Below are 27,930 nucleotides of genomic sequence, written 5' to 3'. Positions count from 1 at the left end.
TTTCCACCTTACCTTTCAAAAATCATTACTCTTTCAATTTTGCACCTACAGACCCATATGAGGGCTTGTTTTCTGTGCCACCAATTGTGTAATGACATCAGTCATTTTACCAAACAATCTACAGCGAAAACCCCAAAAAATATTTGGGGGGACAAAATTGAAAAAAACAAGTTTGGTGGCTTGTGTTTCTACGCAGTGCTCTTTTTGGTAAAAATTACACCGTATCTTTATTCTGTAGGTCCAAACAATGATACCCTACTTATATAGGTTTGATTTTGTTTTACGAATATTTATATATTTAAAACTGTCCTCTTCTGACCCCTATAACTTTTTTATTTTTCCGCATATAGGGATGTTTGAGGGCTCTTTTTTTTTGCAGTGATCTGAAGTTTTTATTGGTACCATTTTTGTTTTTATCGAACTTTTTGATTGCTTTTTATTACTTTTTTTAGGGTATAAAAAGTGATCAAAAATATGCTATTTTGGACTTAGGAATTTTTTTACGTGTACGCTATTGACTGTGCGGTTTAATTAATTATATATTTTTATAGTTCGGACATTAACGCACGTGATGATACCACATATGTTTATATTTTTTTTTATTTACATATTTTTTATTTATTTTTTAAATGGGAAAAGGGGGGTGATTCACACTTTTATTAGGGAAGGGGTTAAATCACATTTATTAACTATTTTTTTTACACTTCTTTTTTACACATTTATAGTCCCCATAGGGGACTATAACATGCAATACCTGATTGAATTCCATACACTAATTGAATTCCATACACACATAGTATAGCATTGATCAGTGTTATCGGCACTCGATTGCTCCAGCCTGGATCTCAGGCATGGAACAATCAATTGGCAATCGGACACCGAAGAGGAAGGTAGGGACCCTCCTCCTGTGTCCTCAGCTTATCGGAACACCAACTGAGCTGCCGGGAAGCATTTTTTTTAACGATTTAGACGCAGCGATTAACTTTGATGTCCGATACACCGCGTGACCCCACGTTATAGCACGGTAGCTGGCACAGGAATTAAACATACTTATTTTGCAAAATAAGTTTACGCTTTTTAAAAGCAATACAATAATAAAAGTGTATCTAAACACTGGTATCATTTTAATCGTATTAACCCACAGAAAAAAAGTAGTTTTTACCGTAATTTGTTGTTTTCTTTTCAATTTTCCCACACAGATAATATATTTTATACATTTTATGTCATAACAAAGGACAGTTGGTCCCGCAAAAAACAAGCTCTCATATGGGTCTGTTGCATAAGGGTTTCCTCCTAACATTCTCCCAGCACATGGTAGGTGTTCACACTGGTGTGGTGTTCTGCGCCGGTCATTGTTACTGTGTTGCTTTGTCTGTGGGGGGGGAGTGGCCCGAAGCCAGGGGTTTGATCGGACAGCAATGGCCACTGGGTCATTCTCCCTTTTGGGCTTGGTGTTGCGGTGGCAGTGGTCGACGCCCAGCACTACGCCAGTGTCAGTTTAGGGACCCACTCTGAATAGGTCGCCTTGACGTGGCGAGTGGGCTTGTACTTTTTACATCAAAATGTATGCTAACTACTTGTTAGTTTTTGAATTGATGCTGAGAAGCAAGTAGATCAAAATACAAATTGTGGATGTGCGGCTATGTTTCTGTTTCTCTATTTTTGTTTTAGAAATTGATATTCACCACTGCTGCTTTGTTTGGTCGGTCCTGACTGACCAATCACAGTGACCGAGAGGTGGCACTCTTGCCACCTCCCTCCTAGAAGTCCAGGGTGACCAGAGGCTGGATTGACCTATTTGAGTTGACTGTCCAATCGCGGCGATCACTGTTAGGAAAGGGGGCTTAGGACAACATACAGCTCAGTAGACAGAAAAGAAAAAAAGTGTATAGAGGTCAGAAAATGGAAATTTAAATAAGTCCTCATGTAAAAAATATAAGTTATGACTCTTATAAGGAGAAGAGAAAAAATAAAATAGCAAAAATTTAAATTTCCTGAGTCATTAAGGGATTAAAGGGAATCTGTCACCAGGTTTATGGCCTATCTGTTGGAAGTATGATGGCACCCTGATTTCAGCTGTGGGCCACTTACTTATGGTATAGTTTTCATAACATTGTATGTTCATGCACTCTGGAGTCCTCTGTATTTATAAGCTGCAGACTAAGGCTGCTTTCACACTATAAAGTTGCTCTTTTTTAAAGACCCGTTATAACGTCCCATTAGGAAAACCCTTAAAAATGTCCGTTACAAAATCCCATACGGCCGTTACAAAATCCCATTCAAGTCTATGGGATTTTGGGATTAGCCATTATCACCTGTTACAGCCCGTTATGAATAACGGACGTTATTTGTGACGGGAGAAAAATTAGTTCATGTAGCATTTTTTCTCCCGTCACAAATAACGTCCGTTATTCCTAACGGGTGATAACGACTAATCACAAAATCCCATAGACTTGAATGGGATTTTGTAACGGGCGTATTGGGATTTTGTAAGAGACGTTTTTAAGGGTTTTCCTAACGGGACGTTATAACGGTCTTTAAAACGGAACAACTTTATAGTGTGAAAGCAGCCTAACCCTGACCACCGCTGACAACACCTGATAAACACACTGCTGAAAACAGGATCTCTATCATTACTTTATGCTGCCCTTCATTACAGCAGCATTAACCTATATTACAGTTTTAATATTAACACGGATGCACACAGTTTTAGCAGTGCACACAATGGTTCAGATTTATTATTGCCAATGCATTAGAATTCTAGTATTGTTTACACCAAAAGCTTTTCGTGCACCACATGACTTGCACCACATGATGAAACTTTTAAATCAACTGGTGCCAAAAAAATTAAACAGATTTAAAGTTAGGAAGGATATGTAAAAAGTTTTTTCAATAGTTTTTTTCCTTTAGAAGTCAAAGTTTCATTCTAACTAGGAGTCTTGGAAACTGACTGGGAATGTATTCTGAGCCATAGATTTCTCCATAAGGAAAAAATATCCATCTGCAAACAGCAGATTCAGGGTTGTTGCACTTCCTCAGTACAGGGCAGAATGTTGGCTGGCTAGTAACTTTGTATTGTGGGACTAAATGAGTTTTACCATGATCCACTTTCCACAGCGAACTTAATATTTTGTTAGGTTTAAGTAAATTTAAAAAATAATGCAGACATATCCTTATTTCATTGCTACTGCCTTCTTTTTATCCTCTTCCCTTTTCATATGAAAATCTATGTCTGTCTTTAGTGCAGATGCTCATTCCTGTGCTGCATTCAGAGTGTATTCTTCATAATGGTGAAGTTATTTATTCTCTCCTCACACAGCGTACAGTGTTATTATAGGGAATAATATCCTTCCCCCTCAACTCAGTGTTACAGACTGTAATATAGAAGCTATAGCAGTACATAGTATATATTTACCTCATACTGGCCAGTGAATATTCAGACAGTTTCCCTCATACATATTTACTGCAGAGAATGATGTATTTCTGGAACAGTGTTTTCTAACCAGTGTCCCACCAGCTGTTGCAAAACTAAAGAACAGCATAAATGCCCTAAAAGTCACAACACATCTTTATGACACTCTCCTTATGGAAAAACATGACTTTCGTTCTACAACAATTGGCTACTCACTAGCCAGCCAACATCTTGTCTTGTAGTGATGAAGGGCAATGATTTCCTTTTGGTGAGGTTTCTGGGTTGGCATATATTCTCAGTCAGTATCCAGGACTCCTAGTTGGAGTAAAACACTGATTTTTAAAGGGTAAACCACTTGTATGTACAAAAGTATGTAACGAAAAGAGGTATGTCCAGCAACACGAAACTCCTATGAACGCTGCTTATTTATTATAAATCTTCAGGGTTAATACCAAGCCTTACTCATAAATGAGTATGTATTTAACAAGCCGAAACGCATCACTATCTACCTAGTCCCATGTGCCCTGAAGATTTATAATAATGAAGCAGCGTTCATAAAAGTTTGGTGGTACTGCAGATTCCTCTTTTTGCTATCATTGCTTTGCGGTGGATCCACACCAGTCCGTGCACCTGTTGGACACGGAGATGAGCTGGTGTGCTTTGCTTATTTCTACATAAGTGTGCACATATGTTTATGTATTACTTTGTGGTGCGTGGGCACCAACCTCAATCTTTACCCCTTGTAAAAAGCCACCTTTGATCCTCTCCTTTCAAAAAAAGATTTAGAAACGTCTTACATCAGGGGTCTCAAACCCAAATTATCTGGGGGTCACTGTAGATAGCGGCTGGGTGAGGCTTAGCCGCATGCTCCCCTTACATATAATGCCACCATCATGCGCCCCTTACATATAATGCCCCCATCATGCGCCCCTTACATATCATGCCCCATAATGCGCCCCTCACATATAATGCCCCATCATGCGCCCCTCACCTATAATGCGCCCATCATGCGCCCCTTACATATAATGCCCCATCATGCACCCCTCACACATAATGCCCCATCATGCGCCCCTCACATATAATGCCCCCATCATGCGCCCCTCACATATAATGCCCCCATCATGCACCTCTCACATATAATGCTTCCATCATGTGCCCCTCACATATAATGCCCCATCATGTGCCCCTCACATATAATGCACCCCTCACATATCATGCACCTCTCACATATAATGCCCCATCATGCCCCCCTCACATATAATGCCCCATCATGCTCCCCTCACATATAATGCCCCATCATGCCCCCCTCACATATAATGCCCCCATCATGCGCTCCTCACATATAATGCCCCCATCATACGCCCCTCACATATAATGCCCCCCATCATGCACTCCTCACAGCAGTAGCACCACCATCATCCACCAGCAAACTCCCCCCTCCCCATTCCCCCTACCCCCCTGTGGTAATAGCATGAGCTGATGGATGATGGGGGGTGCTACTTCTGGGAGGGGGGGGGGACATTAGGTAGGCAGCAGTTTCCCAACATTAGGAAGGTAGCAGTTTCCCCACATTAGGAAGGTAGCGGTTTCCCCACATTAGGAAGGTAACAGTTTCCCCACATTAGGAAGGTAGCAGTTTCCCCACATTAGGAAGGTAGAGGTTTCCCCACATTAGGAAAGTAGCATGTTCTCCACATTAAGAAGGTAGCGGTTTCCCCACATTAGGAAGGTAGCATGTTCCCCGCATTAAGAAGGTAGTGGTTTCCCCAAATTAGGAAGGTAGCGGTTTCCCCACATTAGGAAGGTAGTGGTTTCCCCACATTAGGAAGGTAGCAGTTTCCCCACATTAGAAGGGTAGCGGTTTCCCCACATTAGGAAGGTAGCAGTTTCCCCACATTAGGAAGGTAGCGGTTTCCCCACATTAGGAAGGTAGCGGTTTCCCCACATTAGGAAGGTAGCGGTTTCCCCACATTAGGAAGGTAGTGGTTTTCCCACATTAGGAAGGTAGCGGTTTCCCCACATTAGGAAGGAAGCAGTTTCCCCACATTAGGAAGGTAGCGGTTTCCCCACATTAGGAAGGTAGCATGTTCCACACATTAGGAAGGTAGCGGTTTCCACACATTAGGAAGGTAGCAGTTTCCCCACATTAGGAAGGTAGTGGTTCCCACACATTAGGAAGGTAGCAGTTTCCCCACATTAGGAAGGTAGCAGTTTCCCCACATTAGGAAGGTAGCATGTTCCCCACATTAGGAAGGTAGCGGTTTCCCCACATTAGGAAGGTAGCATGTTCCACACATTAGGAAGGTAGCGGTTTCCACACATTAGGAAGGTAGCAGTTTCCCCACATTAGGAAGGTAGTGGTTCCCACACATTAGGAAGGTAGCAGTTTCCCCACATTAGGAAGGTAGCAGTTTCCCCACATTAGGAAGGTAGCATGTTCCCCACATTAGGAAGGTAGCATGTTCCCCACATTAGGAAGGTAGCATGTTCCCCACATTAGGAAGGTAGCATGCTCCCCACATTAGGTAGCATTGTGCCCACCCCCCAACACACACAGGCACAGACAGACACATAGACACACACAGACAGACACACACACAGGCACACACAGACAGACACACACACACAGGCACACACACAGACACACTTACCTGTCCTGCGCTTCTCCTCTCCGGCGGCAGCCTGACAAGTGACGTCACTGACGTCCTCCTGCACAGGTCTGCGGAGGGACGTCACATGCGCGACATCCCTCATCAGACTCGGGCTGGTCGGCCAACCAGAGGTGGGGGGGAGGAGGGCGGAGTAAGTAAAGGTAATGGGCTCTATTGGAGGGGGCAGGGGTGAAGTCTTTATATAGTGCTGCTTGCCCGAAGCAGGGCTAAATGCCTGAAGAAGTTACCTGCCCAGCACCCGGAACTGCATGTCCCGGGCAATAAAAATTACACATCCCCGGTGCGGGCCACAAAATTTTGTTCCGCGGGCCGGGAGTTTGAGACCCCTGTCTTGCATGATATAAGGAGGCATAACACTTCCCAGCTGTCCATGGAACAAGGCCGTGTGACAGTGTACAGGACCTTCTTACACCATTCATTTCTGGCTGACACATTAGTCATGTAGTATTGCACATATCTGCTCCTTTGGAGATGTTCAGAGCCCTTTTGACCCAGTCATCGTGTGTGCTACGAGGCGAGCAGGACCAGATAGCACAATGACAATGACTTTCTTGCCTCCACAGAATATTCTCACAATGTTCTATTTTTAATAATGTTTAATGCATTGTAGATAAGCATGATTGTAATTACATGTTTCTGCTGTTGTTATGGGAACACAAAATTGAAAAACTGCTGTAAAGAGTGATAAATTACATAGCGCACGCAGGCCTGGCATCCTTGTTTATCTTTTTTTGTATATAATGTTCATCTTGTTCAGGGAACAGAATGGAAACGTTCCTTACAGCAAACATTATTCCAATATTCATAAGTGTAAAGTGATCATTACAAATGTGACCTTTTCTTATAATGTACAATACATTCAGAAAGTTTTCAGACCCTTCCACTTTCTTCACAATTTGTTATGTTGCAGCCAAAAAAAATTTATAAATATCAACATTTCCCGCATCGTTCTGCACTCAATCCGCCATAATTACAAAGTGAAAACAGAATGCTGGAAAACTTTGCTAATTTATTGAAAAACAAAATTTAGAGAAAAACTTAAATATTAAATGGACATAAGTATTCATATCCTTTACTCAGTACTTAGTTAAAAGGAAAACGGTCATCCTGTTCACCCACACTAAAACCAATACCCTGGGTTATAGTGTGGGTGAACAGGAGACCAATGAGGGGTCACTGACTTCTATACGTACCTGCACCCTGGGGATCTGTCCCTCCGACTGAGCGCTCACATGACCCGTAACAATAAATATTCAAATCAAGCCGGCGGGCCCACCTCCAGTGTTATTCACGGATGATGGAAGAAGATCTTCGGAGGGACAGATCTCCAGGGTGCAGGTACGTATAGCAGTCAGTGACTCCTCATTGGTCTCCTGTTCACCCACACTATAATCTAGTGTATTGGGTTTAGTGAAGGTGAATAGGATGATCGTTTTCCTTCAAAGCACTAAAGATTCCAGCCCCCAGTCTTCTTGAATGAGGATTTTCTGCCATTCTTCTCTGCAGATCTTCTCCAGCTCTGTCATATTGGATGGGAACCATCTGTGGAAGCCATTTTAAGGTTTTTCCAGAGATGTAGGATTGGGTTCAGGTCAGGACTTTGACTGGGCCACTAAAGGACATTCACAGAGTTGTCTCTAAGCCGCTCCTGTGTTGTCTTGACTGTGTTTTGAGGTATAGAATATCTCTATACTTTGCTTCATTCATCTTTCCCTCAACCCTCACAGTCTCCCCCGTTTCAGCCATTGAACAACACTCCCACAGCATGATGTTGCCACCACTGTGTGTCACTATAGGGATGGTACTGGGCAGTGCTTGGTTTTAATCCAGACATGAAATTTGGAATTGGGGCCAAAAAGTTCAATTATGGTTTTAAAGGGGTACTCCGCCCCTAGACATATTATCCCCTATACACAGGATAGGGTATAAGATGTCAGATCGCCGGGGTCCCGCTGCTGGGGACCCCCAGGATCTCCGCTGCGGTACCCCGCTATCATTACTCGCTCTGTGCGTAATGACCAGCGATACAGGGGCCTGAGCATTGTGATGTCACGGCTACGCCCCCTCGTGGCGTCACCGATCTCCCCCTTAATGCAAGTCTATGAGAGGGGGCATGATGGCGGCCACGCCCCCTCCCATAGACTTATATGGAGGGGACGGGCCGTGATGTCACGAGGGGGCGGAGCCGTGACATCACAATGCTCCGGCCCCTGTATCGCCGGTCATTACGCACAGAGCGAGCGTGATCTGTGCAGTAATGATAGCGGGGTTCCGCAGCGGAGATCCCGGGGGTCCCCAGCAGCGGGACCCCGGCGATCTGACATCTTATCCTTTGGATAGGGGATAAGATGCTAGGGGCGGAGTACCCCTTTAACAGACCAGAAAAAGTTTCTTACGGTCTGAGAGTCCTTTAGGTCCTTTTGGCAAACTTCAAGTTAACGTTCATGTGTCTTCTGCTGAGGAGAGGTTTTTTTTCTGGCCACACTTGAGATCATGCAGTTGTCAGGATGTGTGACTTTTCAGTCTTGGCTTACAAAACTGTCAGAGGAGGCAACATATAAAGTGCAGTACTGAAGTAAGAAATGTGATATTTATCCCATATTTATCACATGCTCTGCACCGTATAATAAATTTGCTGCAGGTTCACAGTTCCACCACACAAAATAAAATGGTAAGTAGACGTGCACCTACACCTTTCTTGATGGATCCGCCTGAGGAGCTTAGACAGAGTCACCATTAGGTTCTTGGACACCTCTTTTACCAAGGCCCTTCACCCCTGATTACTTGGTTTTTGCTCTGATATACATTCTCAGCTGTGGCACCGTATATAGACGGGATTGTGTCTTTCCAGATCATGTCCTATATTTACCACAGGTCACCCCCAATCAAGGTGTAGAAACATCTCAGAGAGGATCAAGAGAAAAGGGTCCCATAGCTGAATTTAAAGGGGTACTCCGCTGCTCAGCGTTTGGAACAAACTGTTCCGAACGCTGGAGCCGGCGCTGGGAGCTTGTGACGTCATAGCCCCGCCCTCTCATGGCAAAACACCCCGCCTCCTCAATGCAAGTCTATGGGAGGGGGCGTGATGACTGTAGACTTGCATTGAGGTGGCAGGGCCATGACGTCACGAGCTTCCCGCTCCAGCATTCGGAACAGTTTGTTTCAAACGCTGAGCAGCGGAATATCCCTTTTAGTGAATTTATGTTTTCACATTCTCATTATGGGGTATTAGCACAAGACCCCAACCCACATAACAAAATGTGAAAAAATGAAAAGGTCTGAAGACTTTCCAAATGCATTGGAAATTTGCCCATGCCACAGTGGCCCTGGCGACATTTTAGTTGAACATGTCATTTTACACATACTGGTTTTGTCTCTGAATTGAAGCTGTATTTTACAGTATAGGCCATATATACATATTTACCTTACTGGATAGTTCAACATTTCCCGCAATGAGCAACTTTGGGAAAAAGAAAAGATGATTTTGTGATACTCTGTTAGGAGGTGTGTATGCTGTATGTGGCCCCCTAGTTGTAGTGTTGTGAATTGCAGCCTAATAAGGGTTTTGCTTGTATCTAAATGGTTTTCATCTTAATGAAAATGTTATATGCTGAAAATAATAATAATAATAATAACAATTACATTGCAATATGCGTGTACATGCAGCCGCTTCCCATCACTCATCATTCATATTTACAAATTTTACTCAATGGTATTTCGGTCTTATGTCATTTTGTCACTTGACATCACATAACTGTCATATCATTACATTCAATATATAGACAGGAAGGACTATGTATAGTGGGAGAACCCTCCTCATCAGAAAATAGGGGTGACGTGTATTTTTATTTTTTACTGGTATTGAGAGTCACATAATATCTCATAATATAGCAAAGAAGTAAGTCGGTGAGTACTCTAACACAATGCTCTGATCATGTGTAAAGCTCTCTCTGTAGTTATTAATGCGGTGAATAAAGTTGCATTGTTCAATCTCCTTTCCTCATCTTGGGGGACAGTAGGCGTTGCATTGTGAAAGGTTTCAGTCATCCAGTTGTTGTGTAAGGTAGGTAGGTGTTCTTCAGAAAATTGGAGCATTGTCAGGCAACGTGGAACGTCAAGGGATCTTAAAGGGGCACTCAGGTGGAAAACAGTTATTATTATTTTTTAATCAGTTGGTGCCAGAAAGTTAAACAGATTTGTAAAGGACTTCTATTTAAAAATCTAAATCCTTGCAGTACTTATCAGCTGCTGTATGCTCCACAGGAAGTTCTTTTCTTTTTGAATTTCTTTTCTGTCTGACCACAGTGCTCTCTGCTGACACCTCATCGGGAACTGTCCAGAGTAGAAGCAAATCCCCATAGCAAACCTACCCTGCTCTGGAAAGTTCCTGACACAGACAGAGTTGTCAGCAGAGAGCACTGTGGTCAGACAGAAAATAAATTCAAAAAGAAAAGAACTTCCTGTGGAGCATACAGCAGCTGATAAATACTGGAAGGATTTAGATTTTTAAATAGAAGTCATTTACAAATCTGTTTAACTTTCTGGCACCAGTTGAATTAAGTAAAAAAAAAATTTCCACCGAAGTACCCCTTTAAGAATATACCTTCAAGAGAAGAGGCTTGTGTAAACATAGCTCATTCTTTACAGTCACTGTGCCTCACAACTTCAGAAAATCTATGTTGTCTCTAAAGCAGTGTTTCCCAACCAGAGTGCCTCCAGATGTTGCAAAACTACAACTCCCAGCAGGCCTGGACAGCCTTTGGCTGTCCAGGCATGCTGGGAGTTGTAGTTTTGCAACACCTGGAGGTTGGAAAACCCTGCTCTAAGCATAATACTTGTATGAGGTGAATCTGCAGACTCAGATCTTACTGAGGAATACAGTAGTATAGGCAGAGGTAGATGTCACATCTGAGGCCTGATGGGTCCCAAGGACTCTCTACCTCAGAAGATGGCACCAGTATTATAAATGGCACAAGGTAGGTGAAAACTCTGTTCCCATTTTTGCATTTGGACCCAGATACAGTACTTCAAGTTACATCCCCCAAATGCACACTAGTAATGAAAGACCCTCTGAGTGAATGGAGCTGCAGCACACAATCATTTCACTGCAAAATATAGCCGAGTACAGCGTCCAGCGGTTTTCAGGATTTACTAGTGCATGGTGTGGCAGTCTACCATATGCACTGTGGCTCTTTCATTTGAGGGATGAGCTACTACTTGTCTTATGATTCTTGGAGGTCGGACCACCATGATCAGATACTTATATCACCTATTCTGTTGACATTTGATACTTTTAAATCTTGGGATAACCACTTTAACGACATAGGTCGTAAATGTACGTCCTGGTGCCCTGGTACTTAACGCACCAGGACGTACATTTACGTCCTATACATGACCGTGAGCACTGAAGCGGTGCTCGTGTCATGCGCGGCCAGAGACCCGCCTGTAATGGCGCCCATCAGCGATGGCGCTGATGTCTGCCATTAACCCTGCAGATGCCGTGATCAATACAAATCACGGCATCTGCGGCTGTGCGGCACTTAATGTGGACAATCGGATCGCCCGCATCGCTGCGCGGGGATCCGATCATCCATAATGGTGGACGGAGGTCCCCTCACCTGCCTACGTCCGTCTCCACGGGTCTTCTGCTCTAGTCTGAGATCGAGCAATAATACTGATCAATGCTATGCCCTATGCATAGCACTGAATAGTATTAGCAATCAAGTGATTGCTATAAATAGTCCCCTATGGGGACTATTAAAGGAGTATTCCAGCGCAAAATAACTTATCCCCTATCCAAAGGATAGGGGATAAGTTATAGATCGCGGGGGGTCCGAGCGCTGGGGTCCCCCGGGATCTCGTGGACGGGGCCGCACCAGTCTGCAGGAAGTGAAGTTTCGTCCCCTCCATGCAGACACACCCCCTCCATGTATCTCTATGGGGTACATGGAGGGGGCGTGTCGGCTACCGCGTCATGCGGGGACGGAACACACCCTTTCCAACATGCTGCTGCGGCCCCGTCCAGGAGATCCCGGGGGGCCCCAGCGCTCTGACCCACCGCGATCTATAACTTAGGGGATAAGTTATATTGCGCTACAGATATCCTTTAAAGTGTAAAAAAATATATATTGAAAAATCCCCTCCCCCCACATAAAAAGTAAATCGTCCGTTTTCCCATTTTACCCCCCAAAAAAGCGTTAAGAAAATGATTAATAAACATATTCAGTATCACCGCGTGCGTAAATGTCCAAACGATCAAAATATAATGGTATTGATCCCGTATAGTGAATGGCGTAAACGTTAAAAAAAATTGTCCAAGATTGCTGCTTTTTTGTCACATAATATTCAAAGATAAATTTAAAAACAAAAATGTATTAAAACTTTAATATATGAAATCGGGTATTAAGAAAAAGTACAGATCACGGTGCAAAAAAGGAGCCCTCATACCGCCGCTTATACGAAAAAATGAAAAAGTTATAGGTCGCCAAAATATAAGGATTTTAAATGCACTAAGTTTGTTAAAAAGTTTGAGATTATTTTAAAGCGGCACAATAATAGAAAATTATGTAATCATGGGTATCATTTTATTCGTATTAACCCACAGAATAAATAAAACTTGTAATTTTTACCATAAAGTACAGTGTGAAAAGGAAACCTTCCAAAATATGAAACATTGCGGGTTTCTTTTCAATTTCCCCACACATATAGTATTTTTTTTTCCGCCATACATTTTATAGTAAAGTGAGTGATGTCATTACAAAGGACAACTGGTCGCGCAAAAAATAGCCCTTATACTAGTCTGTGGATGAAAATATAAAAGAGTTATGATTTTTAGAAGGCGAGGAGGAAAAAACGAAAACTCAAAAATAAAATTGGCTGCGTCCTTAAAGGGGTACTACCGTGGAAAACTTTTTTTTTTTTTTTATCAACTGGTGCCAGAAAGTTAAACAGATTTGTAAATCACTTCTATTAAAAAATCTTAATCCTTCCAGTACTTTTTAGGGGCTGTATACCACAGAGGAAATGTTTATCTTTTTGGATTTCTCTGATGTCACGATTACAGTGCTCTCTACTGACCTCTGCTGTCCATTTTAGGAACTGTCCAGAGCAGCATATGTTTGCTATGGGGATTTTCTCCTGGTCTGGACAGTCCCTAAAATAAACAGTAGAGGTCAGCAGAGAGCACTGTGGTCGTGACATCAGAGAAATCCAAAAAGATAAACATTTCCTCTGTAGTATACAGCCCCTAAAAAGTACTGGAAGGATTAAGATTTTTCAATAGAAGTGATTTACAAATCTGTTTAACTTTCTGGCACCAGTTGATAAAAAAAAAAAAAAAAAAAGTTTTGCCCGGAATACCCCTTTAACCCCTTCCCGCTATTGGACGTATGCATACGTCCAGGCGAATTACACGTTCGCGCAAATGGACGTATGCATACGTCCAAGCGATCTCCTGCTCTGCCGCGGGCAGCGCAGGAGATCGCGGGTGGGACTCAGCTGTCAATCACAGCCGGAGTCCCACCGCAGCTGCCGGGGCCGCGATCGCGCCGGTCCCGGCAGCATTAACCCCATAGATGCCGTGATCAGTTCTGATCACGGCATCTACGGTGTTTGCAGGGGGAGCGCTCTCCCCCTGCCCATCAATCGCGGCGCTGCGATAAAATAAGGGGGATCGGGGGTGTCCAAGACACCCTCGATCCCCCTTGAAGAGATAGGAGTGAGGTGGCAGGGTTGCCACCCCTCCTATCCCTGCTATTGATCGGCGGAGCGGCCGACCAATAGCAGACTGGGGGCGGGGGGGTTAAAGTTCGGTTCCCCCCGCTATGCCCACCCATCGGTGTCCGGGCACAGCGGGGGGAACCGTGTAATAGCGGCGGCGGCGGCAGCGGCGGTCACTTACCTGGCGGCGGCTGTGAATGCGACGGCGGTGGAGGTAAGTATGACGCCGCGTGTCCAGGAGTCTATTGCCTAGCAACATCTGCAGGGCGACAGTTTAGAGAGTGGTCTCTAAACTGTCGCCCTCCAGATGTTGCAAAACTACAACTCCCACCATGCCTTGACAGCTGTTTGCTGTGTTGGCATGCTGGGAGTTGTAGTTTTGCAAGATCTAGAGGGGTTCAGGCTAGAGATCACTGACAGTGGTCTCTAAACTGTAGCCCTCCAGATATTACAAAACTACAACTCCCAGCATGCCCAGACAGCAGTTTGCTGTCTTAGCATGCTGAGATTTGTAGTTTTGCAACATCTGGAGGGCCACAGTTTAGAGACCACTGTCAGTGATCTCCAGCCTGAACCCCTCTAAATCTTGCAAAACTACAACTCCCAGCATTCAGGAACAGCAAATGGCTGTCTCGGCATGCTGGGAGTTGTACTTGCGTGCCTCCAGCTGTTGCATAACTACATCTCCCAGCATTCCCTTTGGCAATCAGTACATGCTGAGAGTTGTAGTTCTGCAACAGCTGGAGGCACACTGGTTGGGAAATACCGAGTTAGGTAATAGGTTCTATTACCTAACTCAGTATTTTCCAACCAGTGTGCCTCCAGCTGTTGCAAAACTACAACTCCCAGCATGCACGTTCTGTCAGTGCATGCTGGGAGTTGTAGTTCCCCCCCCCCCCCCCCCCTCCCATGTGAATGTACAGGTTACATTCACACTGGCGACGGATTACAGTGAGTTCCCTGCTTCAAGTTTGAGCTGCAGCCGCAGCTCAAACTCCTAGCGGGAGACTCAGTGTAATCCGCCGTCAGTGTGAATGTAACCTAAAAACACTACACTAACATAAAATAAAGAGTAAAACACTACACATACACACGTACACTGCCCCCCCCCACCACCCCTTCCCCCCAATAAAAATGAAAAACGTATCCTACAGCAGTGTTTCCAAAACGGAGCCTCCAGCTGTTGCAAAACAAAAACTCCCAGCATTTCCGGACAGCCATTGACTGTCCAAGCATGCTGGGAGTTTAGCAACAGCTGGAGGCACCCTGTTTGAGAATCACTGGTGTAGAATACCCCTATGTCCACCCCTATGCAAATCCCTAATTTAGGCCTCAAATGCACATGGCGCTCTCTCACTTTGGAGCCCTGACGTATTTCAAGGCAACAGTTTAGGGCCACATATGGGGTATCGCTGTACTCGGGAGAAATTGCCTAACAAATTTTGGGGGGCTTTTTCTCCTTTTACCCCTTATGAAAAGGTAAAGTTGGGGTCTACACCAGCATGTTAGTGTAAAAAAAAACATTTTTGTACACTAACATACTGGTGTTGCCCCATACTTTAAAATTTCACAAGCGGTAAAAGAAAAAAAGCCTCCAAAATTTGTATCGCAATTTCTCCTGAGGACGGAGATACCCCATATGTGGGCGCAAAGTGTTCTGGGGGCGCACAACAAGGCTCAGAAGGGAGAGTGCACCATGTAAATTTGAGGTCTAAATTGGTGATTTGCACAGGGGTGGCTGATTTTACAGCGGTTCTGACATAAGTGCAAAACAATAAATACCCACATGTGACCCCATTTTGGAAACTACACCCCTCACGGAATGTAACAAGGGGCACAGTGAGCATTTACACCCCACAGGTGTCTGACAGATCTTTGAAACAGGGGTCTGTGAAAATGAAAAATAAAATTTTTAATTTGCACAGCCCACTGTTCCAAAGATCCGTCAAATGCCAGTGGGGTGTAAATTCTCCCTGCACCCCTTATTACCTTCCGTGAGGGGTGTAGTTTTAAAAATGGGGTCACATGTGGGGGGGTCCACTGTTCTGGCACCACGGGGGGGGGGGGGGGGCTTTGGAAATGCACATGGCCAAATTCTCTCTCCAAAAGCTCAATGATGCTCCTTCTCTTCTGAGCATTGTAGTTCGCCCCCAGTGCACTTCACGTCCACTTATTGGGTATTTCCATACTCAGAAGAGATGGGGTTACAAATTTTGGGGGGTATTTTCTGCTATTATCCCTTGTAAAAATGTAAAATTTGGGGGAAAACAAGCATTTTAGTGTAAAAAAATTTTTTTTTTTTTACATATGCAAAAGTTGTGAAACACCTGTGGGGTATTAAGGTTCACTTTACCCCTTGTTATGTTCCCCAAGGGGTCTAGTTTCCAAAATGGTATGCCATGTGGTTTTTTTTTTCTGTCCTGGCACCATAGGTGCTTCCTAAATGCGGCATGCCCCCAGAGCAAAATTTGCTTCCAAAAAGCCAAATGTGACTCCTTCTCTTCTGAGACCTGTAGTGCGCCAGCAGAGCACTTTTCATCCCCATATTGGGTGTTTTCTGAATCGGGAGAAATTGGGCTTCAAATTTTGGGGGGTATTTTCTGCTATTACCTTTTTTTAAAAATGTAAAATTTTTGCTAAACCAAGCATTTTTGGTAAAAAAAATATTTTTTTTTTTACATATGCAAAAGTCGTGAAACACCTGTGGGGTATTAAGGTTCACTTTATCCCTTGTTACGTTCCTCAAGGAGTCTAGTTTCCAAAATGGTATTCCATGTGTTTTTTTTTTGCTGTTTTGGCACCATAGGGGCTTCCTAAATGCAAAATGCCCCCAAAAAACCATTTCAGAAAAACGTACTCTCCAAAATCCCCTTGTCGCTCCTTCGCTTCTGAGCCCTCTACTGCGCCCGCCGAACAATTTACATAGACATATGAGGTATGTGCTTACTCGAGAGAAATTGGGCTACAAATTCAAGTATGAATTTTATCCTTTTACCCCTTGTAAAAATTCAAAAATTGGGTCTACAAGAACATGCAAGTGTAAAAAATGAAGATTTTGAATTTTCTCCTTCACTTTGCTGCTTTTCCTGTGAAACACCTAAAGGGTTAAAATGCTTACTGAATGTCATTTTGAATACTTTGGGGGGTGCAGTTTTTATAATGGGGTCTTTTATGGAGTATTTCTAATATGAAGACCATTCAAATCCACTTCAAACCTGAACTGGTCCATGAAAAATAGCGAGTTTGAAAATTTTGTGAAAAATTGTAAAATTGCTGCTGAACTTTGGAGCCCTCTGGTGTCTTCCAAAAGTAAAAACTCATAAATTTTATGATGAAAATATAAAGTAGACATATTGTATATGTGAATCCAAAAAAAAAAATATTTGGAATATCCATTTTCCTTACAAACAGAGAGCTTCAAAGTTAGAAAAATGCAAAATTTTCAATTTTTTCATCAAATTTTGGGATTTTTCACCAAGAAAGGATGCAAGTTACCACAAAAATTTACCACTATGTTAAAGTAGAATATGTCACGAAAAAACAATCTCGGAATCAGATTGATAAGTAAAAGCATTCCAGAGTTATTAATGTTTAAAGTGACAGTGGTCAGATGTGCAAAAAAGGGCTGCGTCCTAGAGGTGAAAATGGGCTGTGTCCTTAAGGGGTTAATGCCAAAATGGTCTGTATCCTTAAGGGGTTAAGAAAAGGTAATGTCTCACAGTGGTACTTGCTATTGACATACAGTATATGGGTAATTATATAAACACTCTAGTAGAGTCTCATTTAAAGAGTACCTGTCATCAAACCATATTTTATAAACTAACTCAGATTATATTCCCTAACTACTCCTAACACCCCTCCTGCCCTAAAAAAAAATAAAAAAAATCAGAGCTCTTAAAAGCTGTGCATCTTATCTTTCCCTTTGTTCACATTGTGTGAGCTCCTGGCAGGAGAAAGTGGGCGTTCCCCTGCAGGGGTGACATCACAGAAGCCTGAAAGAGCTGTGACTCCCCATGTCCCACATGGACTTCCTGAGTTTGGACTTCTGCAAGTACGGGTGAAGACTAAATGAACTGTTTGGGAACAGAACAGAGCCACCTAGTGGCCGTTTTTTCAATCACATTAAAAACATATAAAGGTTGAGAATTTTAACAGCAATTAAATAGCAAAGTGTTTTATAATAACGTAAGGAACAATATATTAAAAGTTTAGTTTGGTGACAGGTACTCTTTAAATAGATTGTCTGACAGCTGGGCTTAAAAACCTGTTTTTTACATGCTGTATTCCTTTGCTGCTGCTTTTGGCACCCATTGCTGAACCCTTTTTGGTCACTTTTTGACACAAGAAAGTGCCTGCTCAGCCAATCACTGCCTGTGCCACCACTGTAGTGATGGAGATGGCCCTCCCACTAAGTGGTGAGTAGTGGTGACTGGGCACTGTTAGACCAGCAGTGGCAGAGGATTGCAGTTTTTTTTCTTTTTCAACCAACAATCACCACTCAACCCCCAGAACTTCAACATCCTACCTCCTGCCCAGCAAGCCACTGTGAACCAGTAAGATTAGGGAGAGGTGTCAACTATAGCACCAACTTGCCAGACCACCCTATAAAACATCTTTATGGAAGCGTCATATGTTCTGCATGGAGATTGTAATTAGGGATTGACCGATTATCGGTATGGCCGATGTTATCGGCCGATAATCACGATTTTGGGGATTATCGGTATCGGCAATTACCTTGCCGATAATGCCCCGCACCGCCCCCAACCGCACCGCGACCGACCCCCCCCCCCCCCGACCTGCCGCACCGCGACCGCCCCCTGACCCACCGTAGTGCTGGGCGGTATACCGGTAAGGATTTTTGCCCATACCGCTATACCGGTCGGGCCCCTCCCCCACCCTCCGAGTCAATAAAAAAATTAAACTTACCCGTAATGGGGGTGGTCCGGGCCATCCATCCTTCCTGTAGTGTCCGGGGGCGTTCCGGGTGAAGGGTGAACCGGTCCGGGCTGTCCTTCTTCTCCGGCGGTCATCTTCTCCTCTCCGGGCGGCTCCGGCCTAGTAGCTGCATAGACGCCGCTACGCCGTGACGTCAGGTGCGTCGCTGCGCACGGGCATCACTGCACAGCGGCGTCTATGCAGCGTACTAGGCCGGAGCCTGCCCGAAGTGGAGAAGATGACCGCCGGAGAAGAAGGAAAGCCCGGACAGGTTCACCCTTCACCCGGAACGCCCCCGGACACTACAGGAAGGATGGATGGCCCGGACCACCCTGACAGGTAGGGGGAGAGAAGCGGGTGGCGGCAGCGGTAGCCTATGGCACCTCAAAAGCCACAGCAGTGCATTGATTTAAAGCCCGCTTTAAATCAATGATCTGCAGCGGTGTCGCGGGGGGATAAATAGCCGATAACTTATACCGGAATATCGGTATAAGTTATTGGCTATCAGCCCTAACCTCCACCGATTATCAGTATCGGCCCTAAAAAAACGATATCGGTTGATCCCTAATTGTAATGAACAGTCACCCAATGTAGGGCTGGGTGGTATACAGGTTCATACCGAATACCGAAATTTTTGTGCTGCACGATATGAATTTTAACCCATACCGCAATACCGGTTTGGCCCCTCCCCCTCGGGAATGAATGAATCAGCCCAGCGCTGCGCTGTCCCCATCGGGGACCTAATCACATGTGCCCCGTGAGCGCTGTTCTGCCCCCCCCCCCCGCCCCCCAATTATTATTAGCCCAGCGCTGTCCCCATCAGGGTACTACTCACATGTCACCCGCATGTGCTGCCCTCCTCGTCCTGTTTGTTGTGGCCGCCGGCGCTGACACTCTAAACGGGTGGTCTCCAACCTGCGGACCTCCAGATGTTGCAAAACTACAACTTCCAGCATGCCCGGACAGCCATTGGCTGTCCGGGCATGCTGGGAGTTGTAGTTTTGCAAAATATGGAGGTCCGCAGGTTGGAGACCACTGCTCTATACTGTGCGGTATCCCTATATCTGGGCTGCAAAAAATAAATTTTAACTCACCTCCAGTTGATCCGGTAACGGCCTCACTTGTTTCCTGGGGACGGGAACATCGGACAGCCGTCAGCCTATCACTGGCCGCAGCGATGTTCCGCCTCGGCAGGTGATAGGCTGAGCCCACTGTCATGTAAGAAGCCTGCTTCTTATATGACAGTGGGCTTAGCCTATCACCGTCCCGAGGCGGAACATCGCTGCAGCCGGTGATAGGCTGACAGCTCTCTGACGTTCCCGTCCCCGTAAGGCCGACGTAGGTGAGTTAAAGTTTATTTTGTTTACCTTTTGCAGCCCGGGCATAGGGATACCGCACAGTATAGAGTGTCAGCGCCGGCGGCCGCAACAGACACGAGGAAGAGGAGGGCAGCGCTTGCGGAGGACATGTGAGTATTTACCCCGATGGGGACAGCGCAGCGCTAATAATTAATTGAGGGGGGGGGGGGCTAGGAAATACCGTTATATACCGTGGAACCGCCAAAAGTTAAAAAAAAATGCTGTGATACACACATTTGGTCATACCGCCCAGACCTAACCCAATGTACATGAATTTACAGCATACTAGACTTATTGTCCCATCACAGAACGTGCTTACACCCTACTGTACTATGCTTTTATCACTGGTTCCCATAAGTCCTTACTTTTTATTTTTTGTGTGGAAAATGCTACCAAATGTAACCGATAAAACAACAAAAGATAACAGCTATTATTTCCTTAACCTGTGTAGAGTATATGTAGTTGTGATCTGAGAAAACATTACATGTAAGGGCTTCTAAGGGCGAACTGTTAATGAGCTACTTCATTACTGTCAGGAGAAATGCAGTGTGCGGGGAGCCGGCCGTTCTTCATCCCCGGTGCTGGAGCAGGAGCAGACAGCTGTGTTCACAGCTAGATCCATTACAGCTTATCACTAGAGCACAGACCAGCACAAGTACACCATAAAATATGGCCACTGTCATGGCTGCCGGGAACCATTCTGGAAATTGGAGAATAAAAACTACAACAAACAGATATTTATGATATGTGGAAGTCAGGGTAAACATAAACTATTGTAGAATCATTCTATATTCTTATAACTATATTATTATTACTGCTACTATATCTTACTTTATTAAAATGGGTTGTCTTCCCCCTGGATGAATTCGGAACTGTAATGATTAGTTTAGGTTTTCCAAATTTCTTTTTAAATAAATTTTAAAGTCTTGTTTATTTCTTTTTGTTGAAAACAATAGGGCAATATTTTTTATCATTCCTTAGCAAATAACAAATGCAATTAGTTAATTAATTAGTTAATTAATTAAGCAATATTGACATTTTCATGTATGAAGAGAATAATTACAAAATGTAAAAGGCAAAGTAAAAACCCTACTGTACAGTTTTCTTCTTCTTTTGCTGGGTATCACTTATTTTGATATAGGGCATGCTCTAGTTCAGTTCATTGTGTTGAGGACAGGGCTTCTTCTATGATTGGTAGGGTTATTTTTCAGGTTATTAATTACATTTTTTTAATTTCACCTTTTTAATCTACTTTATTTAAAATAAAATAAAAAATGTAATTATAACAAAATATACAACTATAACAAGTGACAACTGTTACTGTCAGTGCTGCATAAACATCACTAATGATTTTTTTTATTTTATCACATTTCCTGCTATTAGACCCAGTTTAAGTGGTCACTATCCTTTAAGTAGTTTAAGTGGTCACTATCCTTTCTACATACTTTGCATAAAGAAATAATACAAGAGAATATAAGAAAGCCTGTAATTTATCTTATATCTTTTCAGAGAAAAATACATATTTTCCTCTCTTTGGACTCTTTCTCTGTCCCCCCCCCCTCCGATCCTTTAGTTCATTGATGGATCAGTTACATGCTGCCTGTACATGTATATAAAAAGGAGAGGTGGGTGTAGTGGCTGAAGAGCGCCAGAAATTGACAGACTGCAAAGAGAGTATATAATATTTGATCATACGCCAGGGCTTGATTGACAGCTTACACTGCCCAGTACATTTCTATAATGTCCTCCATTTTGCTGCTTCTGCAGGTGTGCTATAGAGATATATATGGGAGCTGATGGACAAAATAACTCTTTGATTTAGCTGTTTAAAGACAGATAGTAATATCTTACCTTAGATGTATATGTTATAGACATACAATAAATAACCCAAATAATCCTTTTCTTTTTCTCTTTAGACTATTGTAAGAGGCAGTAAACCTCCACAAGATGCTTCCATCAATGGCTTACTAGAAGACTTTGACAATATATCTGTAACACGCTCAAATTCCCTTAGAAAAGAAAGTCCACCAACCCCACGCCAGGGTTATTCCAACCATTCAAAAAGTTACCCAGAAGAGAATGGCTTCTTTACCTTCTCCCACTACAGTGAAACAGAAATCCCCAGAAGCAGTATTGCCGAACGATACAAGGAAAGGAGCCTAAGCGCCGAGGAGGCAGAAGGCTACTACAGGGCAAGCAAGCCAACCAGACATAATGGGCATCCAGTTAAAATGAGATCTTATGAAGCGTACTTTCCTGAAGTAAAAAATGTGAAGGCTGACATGTTAAGTTATCCCTCAGATTACCACCCACACCTGGAAGCAAAAAGTAAATCTGTTGATCAGTGTGGAACGTCATGGGACTACCACAGGGTCACTGGTGCATCTCTTCAGGACTACAGGGACTACTTCCCACCTTCTATTACAGGGACTGTCATGTTAAGTGAGGGCTCAAAAGAAAGACTAGAGTATAGTGAATGGGGAGATGGGCTTTCCAAGGAGGAATATGAAAAGAGGCCAAAGTCATCCTATGTAACCCAAACAAGCCCTCAACCAGCCATACGACAAAGGTCAAGATCAGGATCAGGCCTTCAAGAACCAGTCATACCATATAGTGCACTAAAAACAAACCAGCAAGGGCACTCGTTCGCTTCATACACTTACCCCCGATTGTCGGAAACTGCAGCATGCATTCCAAAGGTAATCCAGACCCTTTTAATAGAAGCAGGTTATTAATATTATAAATATGTGTAGCCAATTCTCTAATAATTGTTAATGTATTATTAGTAAAAACACAAATGTACTATAGAAATAGTTGTTCACAAATGTTTCACGTTCACTTTTTTGTTATAATTCTATGTGTCTTTGTTTTCACTGAGAGAATGTTGCTGGATTCATCACATGTTAGGCAATGTGTAAAGACTATAATTATTCCTTATTTATATCCCCAACACTATCATTGTTAGTACATCATTATTACGTATTCAAAATATCATGAATTTGCAGCTCCTTAAAGAGGTACTTCGCTGGAAAACATTTTTTTTAAATCAACTGGTGACAGAAAGTTAAACAGATTTGTAAATTACTTCTCTTTAAAAATCTTAATCCTTCCAGTGCTCATCAGCTGCTGAATGCGGCACAGGAAGTTCTTTTCTTTTTGAACTTCCTTTCTGTCTGACCACATCACTCTCTGCTGACACTCTCTGCTGACAGAACTGTCTAGAGTAGGAACAAATCCCCATAGAAAACCTCTCCTGCTATGGACAGTTCCTGACACAGACAGAGGTGTCAGCAGAGAGTACTGTGGTCAGAGAGAAAGGAAGTTCAAAAAGAAAAGAACTTCTGCAGTATACAGCAGCTGATAAGTACTGGAAGGGTTAAGATTTTTAAATAGAAGTAATTTACAAATCTATTAGTAAATAGATAACAGCGGTAAAAGTAACCTCCTTTATTTCATCCAAGTAAAAACATCGACATGGAGTGATCTCAAAGACATCAGTGGTAGAATAAAACTCAGGAAACGCTCAGCATGACGCATTTCAGGTCATGTGACCTTTCATCAGATGCATGATAGGTAGTGGAGAGGTGTGGGATTATATAGAGCCATATGGAACAGGTGTGCTGAAAGCAACAAAGGGTTTAACCCTTGGAGTTCTAAAGCTCATTCCACCTGTCCACTGAAAATCATGGCTATAGCATGACAACAGAGCTGACTAGTACAGAAATAAAAAGAAACAAAAACAAAACTTTTATACATATAGCGTGAAAATTTTGAACATCTAATAATGCAAAATAACATCAGATCTTAAGTTAAGACCATATGGCTGGAACGTGTGAACCCATCTCTGTTAGGGTAGGTTCACACTATGTTTGTAGTGTACGGTTGCCCCATTCATTTCAATGAGCCGACCGGAGTCAAACGCTGACTCCGGTTGTCTCATTTTTCCCTGTATACGGTTTTCTGACTGGACCAAAAACCGTGGGTTTTAAGGTCCGGTCAGAAAACCGTATACGGGGAAAAAATGAGACAACCAGAGTCAGCGTTTGACTCCGGTCGGCTCATTGAAATGAATGGGATTCGGGCTGGATCCGGCTGGGATACAGGGGCGGACGGTTTTCGCCCCTCCCAACTGGATCCAGCAACCGTACACAAACGTAGTGTGAACCCAAGATTTTAACACGGTCACCACCTCTTTCTGGTTGCTGGACAATTTCAATACCATAAAATGTAAAGTCGGAAGTGTTATCTGAGTGTACAGTTCTAAAATGTTTTGAAACATTGGAAGAATTGGTGTATACAATGCCAACGCCTCCTAAATGTTCCTGAATCCTTTTCTTCAAAGGCCTTTTTGTACTGCCGACATAGGACATGTTGCAACTATTGCAGCATATCCTGTATACGACATATGTAGATACAGTCACATTGATGGTGGTAGTTTTAACCGCATGTTCACATATAACCGCATATGACTGCATTTAAAAAAATCCTCTCATGGACAGCCACGAAGAATGGGCATTAGAATTACGCAAGGATGGAAGGGCACTAGGAGATAACAGATTAGCTAGATTTGGGGCCCATCTACTAGAGAAGTTGACACCCGATTGTAAGTATTTGTTTAATACAGGATCTTGTTGTAATACTGGTAAAAACTAGGTATAATATTTTTGAATTTGTTAAAGTTTAAACTATATGTAGTAACAAAAGTAGGTTTGAATGGAGAAGGCAGCGGGGAATGTTGTAATTTGGCTGACAGAAGATCCGCTCTGGACTTGAGCTGAACTTTGCTCTATTTAAACACCAGGGCTGATAACCCCTGTCACATAAACAGTCACAGACCATGTCTTATTCATGTTGGTAAGCATCTCCGGACGAACAGTTCCTCCGGGCACGAGTCGGCTCACCAACAGGAATGGCAAGAGCTGCATGTTTGGGGTGGCACGACTCCACCAGAGGAAAGTGTTGCTCGAGGTTGGCTTCCTATAAGTGCCGGTGTGAATACGTCCTTCATTGGCATGTAACAAAATATCCAAAAACGGAGTGGAAGATGTGCCAGGAGTATGTAAAAAACTATTTGTGGGGGTTGTTGTTAAGATAGTTAACAAAAGATGTCACATCATGCTCTGAGGATGACCAAATTACAATGACCTCATCCACATATCTCCCAAAGCAAACAATATATGAGGAAAAAAGATTGGTGTCGAAAAAGATATATTGCATCTCCCACCAGCCCCCATAGAAGCTCCTGTACTCTGAACATAAAATTGCCCTTGAAAACTAAAATAAAAAATGTAAAAAGCAATTCACGAAGGGATTTACATGAATTCCAGTCAGATAAAGTTTACGCATGGGGAGCATGGAATAAATTATTTCCATCCAGATCCATTCTTAAAAAAGGAGAAAATCCATCCAGCTCACGTCAAAGATACCACTCGAAACAAAGGAATCAACATGTCACCTTTAGCTCAGCTGCAAACACAGAAACACAGCTCCAAGAAGGTCAGCGAGAGAAAACAAAAGACGTTACAAGTAAGCACTACTTCGGACGTTATCATTTTGTCACCGCTTACATTAAGTGCTTCCCATATTGCAGTATTGGCTAAAGGTTTGGGTCTTTCCCCCACCTTCCATTTCGATGTCTACAATACTATCTTGGACATTAACAAGTTTATCAGATCTCTTACCCTCAAGAAACATTTTGATTTGGTTGATAATGATTTTTCTGATGGGACTTTACAATGCAATGCTAATGTTGTTTCCAGTCTGCCACTAATGACTTTTTCCTCTTTTCAGGAACAAAATGCTCTGTGTAATCTTATGTCTCTTCATTTTGAGACACAGCGACAGGGCCAGTCTATGTCTTGGTCCCCGTCTTTCAAAACCAAAAATACGGATTTTTATCTGATTAATTCTAGAAGTCCCTTTATGGACACATTCAAGGATTTGGTCATGAATGAATTAGTAGATTTAAAACACAATAGTGCCAACTCCAGGGTTGATAATTTAACCAGGTCAGAAAGGATAGCTCTAAGGGAAATTAGGGAGAACAGTAATTGGACTGTACGTGCTGCAGTTAAGGGAGGGGCGGTTATTTGCATGGACACTGAGCTGTATTGTACATTAAATAAATTCATATTGAGTGACAGCAAAACATATACACTTATTGCTTTCAATCCCAATAGCCTTGTTCAGCAAAAGGTTGGAGATGATTCTAGGGGAAGGTTTTTCCCTTTGCATCGGCTCCCAAAAAGAGTACGATTATATATTGGTTAAAAATCCCATTATACCCATTTTCCACTCTTTACCAAAGATACACAATGACCGATTCCCACCTCCTATGGGACCCCTAGGGGTGGAGATCGGTTCCTTGAATGAGCACCTGTGTGAATGGGTGGACTCCATTCTCCAACCCCTTGTTCCCTTATGTCCCAGCCATATCAAGGATACTCAGCATCTCTTGTCCATTATGGACAACATTGAATGGCAATCTTCATATTCATGGCTCACCATGGACATAGAGTCCTTTTACTCCTCCCTCCCTCATTCCCTTTCCCTAAGAACAGTCTTGGATATCATGAGCAATTTCTCGACATACAGTAATGATATATGTCAATTCACCCTGGAAGCATTGTCTTACATCTAGTCTCATGATTTATTTAGTTTTCAAAAGCAATTTTATGATCAGAGTACAGGAACTGCTATGGGGGCTAAGTCCTCCCCATCAGTGACAAATACCTTTGTTCACTGGTTGGAGATGCAATGTATCTTTTGCGACACCAATCCTTTTTCCTTATATATTGTTTGGTATAGGAGATATGTGGATTATGTCATTGTAATTTGGTCATCCTCAGAGCATGATGTGACATCTTTTGTTAACTATCTTAACAACAACCCCCACAACTTGTTTTTTATATACTCCTGGCACAGATTAACCACTCCGTTTTTGGATATTTTGTTACATGCCTATGAAGCACATATTCTTACAAGCACTTATAGGAAGCCAACCTCGAGCAACACTATCCACCGGGCGGTGTCGTGCCACCCCAAACATATGGCTATTGCTGTTCCCGTTGGTGAGCTGACTCTTACTCGGATTAACTGTTCGTCTGGAGATGCTTACCAACATGAATAGACATGGTCTGTGACCGTTTATGTGACAGGGGTTATCAGCCCTGGTGTTTAAATTGAGCTAAATGCAAAGTTCAACTCAAGTCCAGGGCGGATATTTTGTCAGCCAAATTACAACATTCCCCGCTGCCTTCTCCATTCAAACCTACTTTTGTTATTACATATAGTTTAGACTAGGGCTGCACAATATGGGGAAAATGTGCAATTGTTATTATGGGCCTAAATATTGCGATTTCAATATGCGATGCGATGTAGTAAATAAATGGTGAAATCCCGCTATTTCATGTCCAGTCTCCTCCATTTTACAAGTATCCACCCATTTTATGCCCACCGCCCATTTCTCATCTCTCCATTTAATTTCTATCTCCCCTTCACATTCTCCCCTCATGGTCACATCTTCTCCCATCACATTTTCCCCCTATGTCACATTCCCCCCTCCCCCTGCTACATTCCCCCCCCCATCACATTCCCCCCCTCCCCCTGCCACATTCTCCCCCAACCACATTCCCCCCTCCCCCTGTCACATTCTCCCCACGTATCACATTCTCCCCACCCCCTGCCACATTCTCCCCCTGTCACATTCCTCCCTTTCACTGTCACATCCCCCTGTCACATTCTCCCTCCCCTGTCACATCCCCCTGTCACATTCCCCCTCCCCTGTCACATTCCCCTCTGTCATATTCTCCCCACTGTCACATTCCCCCCCCCC

General features: G+C 43.3%; 1 protein-coding gene across 3 annotated transcripts in view; it reads left to right on the top strand.

The window, feature by feature from the left end:
- Nucleotides 1-27,930, top strand: part of PAK5 (p21 (RAC1) activated kinase 5) — a 179,648-nt gene that overhangs the window by 100,456 nt on the left and 51,262 nt on the right. For all 3 annotated transcript variants that reach the window (XM_056567856.1, XM_056567855.1, XM_056567857.1), the window contains one exon: nt 22,013-22,795. In XM_056567856.1, the coding sequence (XP_056423831.1) occupies nt 22,013-22,795 (783 nt within the window). The remainder of the gene's footprint in view (nt 1-22,012; nt 22,796-27,930) is intronic.

The sequence above is a fragment of the Hyla sarda genome, chromosome 3 (genome assembly GCF_029499605.1).
Source record: "Hyla sarda isolate aHylSar1 chromosome 3, aHylSar1.hap1, whole genome shotgun sequence".
Taxonomy (NCBI): domain Eukaryota; kingdom Metazoa; phylum Chordata; class Amphibia; order Anura; family Hylidae; genus Hyla; species Hyla sarda.
Note: the sequence above shows the minus strand (reverse complement) of the source record. Positions and strands in the feature narration are given on the sequence as shown.